Source organism: Gadus chalcogrammus, chromosome 21, assembly GCF_026213295.1.
Source record: "Gadus chalcogrammus isolate NIFS_2021 chromosome 21, NIFS_Gcha_1.0, whole genome shotgun sequence".
In the NCBI taxonomy this organism is placed as follows: Eukaryota; Metazoa; Chordata; class Actinopteri; order Gadiformes; family Gadidae; genus Gadus; species Gadus chalcogrammus.
Window position 1 is genome coordinate 7,734,902 of NC_079432.1, and position 7,500 is coordinate 7,742,401.

General features: G+C 48.2%; 1 protein-coding gene across 4 annotated transcripts in view; it reads left to right on the forward strand.

The window, feature by feature from the left end:
- The window catches only part of itpkb (inositol-trisphosphate 3-kinase B), a 26,403-nt gene that overhangs the window by 10,947 nt on the left and 7,956 nt on the right, over positions 1–7,500 (forward strand). For all 4 annotated transcript variants that reach the window (XM_056581122.1, XM_056581125.1, XM_056581124.1 and 1 more), the window contains exons 6-8: positions 5,983–6,082; positions 6,489–6,526; positions 7,065–7,240. In XM_056581122.1, the coding sequence (XP_056437097.1) occupies positions 5,983–6,082; positions 6,489–6,526; positions 7,065–7,240 (314 nt within the window). The remainder of the gene's footprint in view (positions 1–5,982; positions 6,083–6,488; positions 6,527–7,064; positions 7,241–7,500) is intronic.

A 7,500-nucleotide genomic window follows, 5' to 3' on the forward strand; every position in this document is an offset into this window, starting at 1 on the left:
TGGTCACCGTTTTCTACCTCATCACCGAACCTCAGGTACTGCTACGTATTGCATCAATGAATTTATTTATTTTGTAATTTCTTTACAGAAAAAAGTTTTTTGTAAAAAAATAGGATCAACGATTTGTAAAAATCGTTGATCCTATTACATTTGATTTATTATTGCAAATTTATTTTTATCTTTTTCTTCTTAGAGAATTTGCCTGGTATGATAAGAACAAGGGTTAATTGGTGGCATTGTCTATGTCGAGATGGAAATCAGCCATGATTTTTATTCAACTCACCCACTCTCAAGTGTGCAGGCATACATACAAAAGTGGGCACATGAACATCCCTTGACTTGAATAATTTAGTCCAAATGAGTGTTTAGCAGCTCCCATACCTCCATCCCTGTTTTGTCCAGCACACGTATGCAGTGCATACGATTCTGCACTGGCTAGGTAGTTTGATCCAAGAGTAGCCACAAATGAACAAATACACAAGTTTAATTCTGAAATGTACACACCACTGTACATGCTCACAGACTTAGAGACCTGGGCCCACAATTATAATCCCGAGTGGGGATAGCAGTTGTGTTATCGGCAGTTGGATTATTCTGACTTCAAAGTAAAGAGCAACATTTCAGCCAGGGTAAGTGTAAGACCGTTTACTATTTTTAACTGATTGGAACGCAAAGTGAAAACACAGACTCAGAACTTGTTTGTTTGTTTGTGGGCAGTATTAGAGAAAATGACCTGGTTCCAGTTTGTATGTGGTTCTACTTATTGTTGGACAAAGCAAAGGTAAAGCTATGGGAACTGATAAACTCAATGGGAGAATAAAAACGGATGTCCATAGCTCACCAGCTGCCCAGTAAGGGATCACGCCTGACTTGCGAGAGTCATTTAGTTAAACAAAAAAGCTGGCTGATTTACATCTCGACTTAGACATTGTCAACAATTAACCTTGGCTGCTAACAAATGTTCATTCATGGGATATATTCATTTTACTATTAAGTGACACGCATCTAGTCTCACCTCCTTTCACCTCATCTCACTTCCTCTCCACTCAATCCCTCTCGCCACTTCTCGCCTCCCCTCCTCCCGTCCACCCCTCTCCCTGCTCCTCTCCCCTCCTCTGTGATGCCTTTTTAATGTTCATCGCTCTTAAATCTCTACTTTGTGACACTCTGCTACCATTCACTCAGCCTGAGGAATACCAGACCTCCACTTGTATGTTTGAATATCTCATAACACACCCTCTCACACATGGCCACAGGCACACACACACTCTCTCTCGCTCTCTCTCGCTCTCTCTCTCTTTCTCCCTCTCTCTCTCTCTCTCTCTCTCTCTCTCTCTCTCTCTCTCTCTCTCTCTCTCTCTCTCTCTCTCTCTCTCTCTCTCTCTCTCTCTCTCTCTCTCTCTCTCTCACTCTCTCCCTTTCACGCACACACCCACACACACTCTCACACACACACACACACACACACACACACACACACACACACACACACACACACACACACACACACACACACACACACACACACACACACACACACACCACACACAGCAGAGCTTGTACTCTGGGTTTGTTAGATGGATGCATGTCTGTCACGAGGGAAACAGTACAGATCCTTGGTCCTGACTGGTCTGAGCTTGATACTGTGCGCAACGCTCTAAGAGGGAGGCAGAAACACTGAGTGTAAAAACAGTTCCACTTCAGCTGGAATGACTTTTCATCGTCTTTGTATAGCTTATATATACACACACATTACAACTGTTTTACGACTCCAGATATACAAGCGAAACTGAGGAAAAGAGAATTTGATATCTGTGCTTTTCTTAAAGATGTAGACCCCTACTCTTTCCCTGGTGGAAAGAGGACTCTCTGGAACCTGGATTGAGTGATGCTTCCTCCAAGAAACATTTCTCATTTTATTACCAGACGAATATTCACTTGTTTTAAGAGATGTGTATCCAACTCGTCTCTTAAAGCCCAGAGGATTATAAACAAAGAGACACAGGCAGAGAAAAGTGCTAAGACTGACTTGGTGCAGAAACAACTTTATTATTGTGTGTGTGTGTGTGTGTGTGTGTGTGTGTGTGTGTGTGTGTGTGTGTGTGTGTGTGTGTGTGTGTGTGTGTGTGTGTGTGTGTGTGTGTGTGTGTGTGTGTGTGTGTGTGTGTGTGTGTGTGTGTGTGTGCATGTGTGTGTGTGTTTCATTGAAAGATTTTGCTCAAAATGATACTGCATGAATCAGCATTGAATCATGTGTTTGTGTACGTGTGTCTTTGTGTGTGTGTGTGTGTGTGCGTGTTTTTGTGTGTGTGTGTGTGTGTGTGTGTGTGTGTGTGTGTGTGTGTGTGTGTGTGTGTGTGTGTGTGTGTGTGTGTGTGTGTGTGTGTGTGTGTGTGTGTGACGTGTGTTCAAACTCCCCTCCACTGGTGCAGGGTAAAAAGAAGACAGCCATGCACTCATGTCACTGTCTATTAAACACACTCTTTGTCTTTTTTGCGAGAGAAAGACGAGAGAGAGACAGAGAAAGTGAGACAGAGAAAGAGAGAGCGATAGAGAGAGAGAGAGAGAGAGAGAGAGAGAGAGAGAGAGAGAGAGAGAGAACCAGGTGCCTAATCTGTGTGTGGTGGTGTATGCGTCTAACCATAGATAGTCATATTATCGGTCGAATTTCCATCCAGATTATGTACCTCGGTTTTAAATGACCTTCTACGGTTATCCCCTCTGATCTTACCCAAAGCTCTCTGCTCTGCTGCCCCGCTCTCCTCTCCTCTATACTCTTTTCTTTCCTACCCTCTCCTCCCCGCCTCTCTTCTCCAGTCATTCTCTCATCTTCCTCCTACTTCTCATCTGCCCCTTTTTCCTGTTGTTGTTTCCTTCCTCTGCAATCCAGAAGAAACAATCAACTATTGTTCTGTTGGTTTACTCACCTTGTAGTGCGTAGAAGCAGACAATTCACATGGAAAATTAACCCATGCCCATCTCCTTACTCACACTCCTGTCTTGTGATGAAGGGAGGCCTAGGACACACAGTTTTAACAGATACACACACACACACACACACACACACACACACAGATCCCATGGTGGACGATAGGCCCTAGGCAGGTCATCTGAAGTTGACCTGTGTGTCTCCCCGCGGCCGGGCAGCTCGGTGTGAGTCCCTCTCCACCCTCTGGTAGGGCTGCTCTATAATGGGAAAAAAATCAAAATCACCATTATTTTGGTCAATATTGAAATCATGGTTAGTCAAACGATTATTTTTGAGTTTAAAAACATGATCTGTTTATTCAGTTTATTCAGCATGTACACTTTGTAACTGAGAACTTTTAAATTTTGCCTTAAAAAAATACACAAAATGTTCAAAAAGAAAATGTTAAAATCGAAAGTAAGGTACCGATATGTATCCAGCACTTTATGATCCCCTCCCTCCACCCTCTGACCGGTCTCTCTACCCTCTGGTCCCCCTCCCTCCACCCTCTGACCGGTCTCTCTACCCTCTGGTCCTCCTCCCTCCACCCTCTGACCGGTCTCTCTACCCTCTGGTCCCCCTCCCTCCACCCTCTGACCGGTCTCTCTACCCTCTGGTCCCCCTCCCTCCACCCTCTGACCGGTCTCTCCACCCTCTGGTCCCCCTCCCTCCACCCTCTGACCGGTCTCTCTACCCTCTGGTCCCCCTCCCTCCACCCTCTGACCGGTCTCTCTACCCTCTGGTCCCCCTCCCTCCACCCTCTGACCGGTCTCTCCACCCTCTGGTCCCCCTCCCTCAACCCTCTGACCGGTCTCTCTACCCTCTGGTCCCCCTCCCTCCACCCTCTGACCGGTCTCTCCACCCTCTGACCGGTCTCTCCACCCTCTGGTCCCCCTCCCTCCACCCTCTGACCGGTCTCTCCACCCTCTGACCTATCTCTCCACCCGCCTCTCCACCCTCTGACCCGTCTCTCCACCCGTCTCTCCACCCTCTGACCCGTCTCTCCACCCTCTGACCCGTCTCTCCACCCGTCTCTCCACCCTCTGACCCGTCTCTCCACCCTCTGACCCGTCTCTCCACCCTCTGACCCGTCTCTCCACCCTCTGACCCGTCTCTCCACCCGTCTCTCCACCCTCTGACCCGTCTCTCCACCCTCTGACCCGTCTCTCCGCCCTCTGACCCGTCTCTCCACCCTCTGACCCGTCTCTCCACCCTCTGACCCGTCTCTCCACCCTCTGACCCGTCTCTCCACCCTCTGACCCCGTCTCTCCACCCTCTGACCCCGTCTCTCCACCCTCTGACCCGTCTCTCCACCCTCTGACCCCGTCTCTCCACCCTCTGACCCGTCTCTCCACCCTCTGACCCGTCTCTCCACCCTCTGACCCGTCTCTCCGCCCTCTGACCCGTCTCTCCACCCTCTGACCCGTCTCTCCACCCTCTGACCCGTCTCTCCACCCTCTGACCCGTCTCTCCACCCTCTGACCCGTCTCTCCACCCTCTGACCCGTCTCTCCACCCTCTGACCCGTCTCTCCACCCTCTGACCCGTCTCTCCACCCGTGTCGCTCAGGGTTTCCAGTCGGTCCGAGCAGCCACTCATGTCTGTGTTGGTTTTGTCTGGACTTGAGATGTGTCACATAATCCACTATGGGATGGGCCACGGTAGACAGACCACGTTTGTTTTCACTCATTTTCAGGGAAACACTGATGAGGGAAGGGAAAGATTGGAAGGAGGGAAAGAAAGAAGGGCCAAAAGAGGGAAAGATGGCAGAGGAGAACAAGAGCTGGGCTCTCCTCCGTCTTACTAAGATAAAGATCATAAGAAATCGTACCGTGTTTTGTGTGTGTGTATGTGTGTGTGTGTGTGTGTGTGTGTGTGTGTGTGTGTGTGTGTGTGTGTGTGTGTGTGTGTGTGTGTGTTTTTGTGTGTGTGTGTGTGTGTGTGTGTGTGTGTGTGTGTGTGTGTGTGTGTGTGTGTGAATGTGTTTTTTGGTGTATGCCTGTGTATTTGTGTGTTTGTGTGTGTGTTTGTGTGTGTCTGTGTGTGTGGGTGTATGTGTGTCTGTGTGTTTATGTGTGTCTGTGTGTGTTTGTGTATGTGTATGCATGGTTGTATGTATGTGTGCGTGTGCGTGTGTGTGTGTGTGTGTGTGACAAGAGTCCCACAGTTCCTTGCCCGTGTCCTTTGCCAGGGACAGGGAGAGCCCTTGGCTGGATGGTTTGTGTGTGTGTTGCCAAGGGAAACCCTGGCCCTCTCATGCACACATGAGGGGGAAATGTCCTAAAACTGCCCCAGAGAGATAAACACAACGAGAGCGAGCAAGTGACAGAGAGTGTTGGGAGAGAGAGAGAGTGATAGAGAGTGTGAGAAGGAGAAAGTGTGACAGAGAGAGAGAGAGAGAGAGAGAGAGAGAGAGAGAGAGAGAGAGAGAGAGAGAGAGAGAGAGAGAGCGCGAGAGAGAGACTCTAAGGGGCCAGGGAAACCCTGATGTGGATGTGCAAGTGTTTTTTTTGTGTGCATGTCTGTGATTAAAGAGTTGTTTTGCTCATGGCCATTAAGTGAAGCAGAAATAAATGTTGGGTCAGCCAAAAGCTTTCTGGGAACTTAAAAACAAGCACTCTGTTTCCTGGGACATGGTGAAATGGCTGCACAGTGTTGCAGATTAATGGAGCTACAGGTGGTATTTTTCCGATTAGCTCATGGACGATTAGTGCAGGTCCATAGTTTGGATATAAATTGGGGATAAACTTGCTCTTGTTTTTGCATGCTTTAGTTGAGGCCAATTTGATATTATAAATCAAAATGCCAAAGAATATACACACTCAAGTATTACTGGAAAGCAACAAATGACTCATTTTATATAACAAAACAAATATGTCAGCTAACGCTTGTTTGTCATTCATACTGGGTTTATGTTGGTAAAATGCCTTGCCCAAGGTAGCAAGGCTGGGCTCGCAGGATTCTAATGTGGTTGTTGTGTGTGTGCGTGTGTGTGTGTGTGTGTGTGTGTTGCAGCACAAGTCGTGGAAGAAGATTAAGAACATGGTCCACTGGTCGCCTTTCGTCATGTCCTTCAAGAAGAAGTACCCCTGGATACAGCTAGCAGGCCACGCAGGTACACACACACACACACGCACGCACGCACGCACGCACGCACGCACGCACGCACGCACGCACGCACGCACGCACGCTCGCACGCTCGCTCGCTCGCTCGCTCACTCACTCACTCACTCACTCACTCACTCACTCACTCACTCACTCACTCACTCACTCACTCACTCACTCACTCACTCACTCACTCACTCACTCACTCACTCACTCACACTACACAGATGCACACAAACACACACACACACACACACACAAGAACACAAACTCAGTTTGACTTTTACTTTCCTTTGTCCAATTTCTCCATTTCTTTGGACGACCTTTGGCATCACAATGATCAAGGTCATGCCTCTATCCATGATTTCCCTAATGATAACCCTAATAGCTGAATTTGTGTGTTGTCTCTCCCCCAGGAAGCTTCAAAGCTGGGGCAAACGGCCGCATATTAAAGGTACACCAAGAGTTTACCGCACTATTTTAATGTCTCAAAGTATTCAAATTGTCCAGTATTCAAATTGCCGTGGCCTGGGACGTTTGAGGTGAATGCGTTGCTTTCTGCTTCATAGCTTACCAAACGATCCATGAATGAAGGTTGAATGAACACACACCGTAACCTATTATGTTTGTTTGATAGTCTATTAAATTACACCTTCACACGATAAGATAAGATACACTTCATTAATCCCATACAGGAAATAGGGCGCTAAATGAATGCCCCGTCCAGTGTCGTGTTCTGTACAGGACGTAAATAGGAATTAGAAAAAAAGAAGAGATATTCAGTGAGACAGTCGCTACATGAAGCAGTAGACAGTTGAGGGAGCCGGGAATCGAACTCACAAGTCAACTCGCTCTGCCTCCTGAGCTGAGCCGACCCAACGGCGGTGTTTCTCCTACCGTCATTGAGAACGATACATACTCCCGGTGCTAGACCTTATGGACCATTATACCCCTGATTGTTTGCGTGTGTTTGTTTACCTGTTTACTCCCAGAAACACTGTGAGTCGGAGCAGCGCTGCCTCTCCCTGCTGATGAAGGACGTGCTGCGCCCCTACGTCCCCGGTTACCACGGCGACGTGGAGAAGGACGGCCAGAGGTACAACCAGATGGAGGACCTGTTGGCGGACTTTGACCTGCCCTGCGTGATGGACTGCAAGATGGGCGTGAGGTGAGCGGCCACACCAACAACCACACAGGAACACCCACAGGAACACCCACAGGAACACATACACATAGGTATGCACACGCACACAAACAAAGGCACACACAAAACCACACACACCGCACACACAATCACACACATACACACACGCACACACAAAACCACGCCCAGTCACACGCAAACACACACACCGAATCACACATACACACACACACACACACACACACACACGCATAAACTCATGCGCACACAAAACAAAACACACG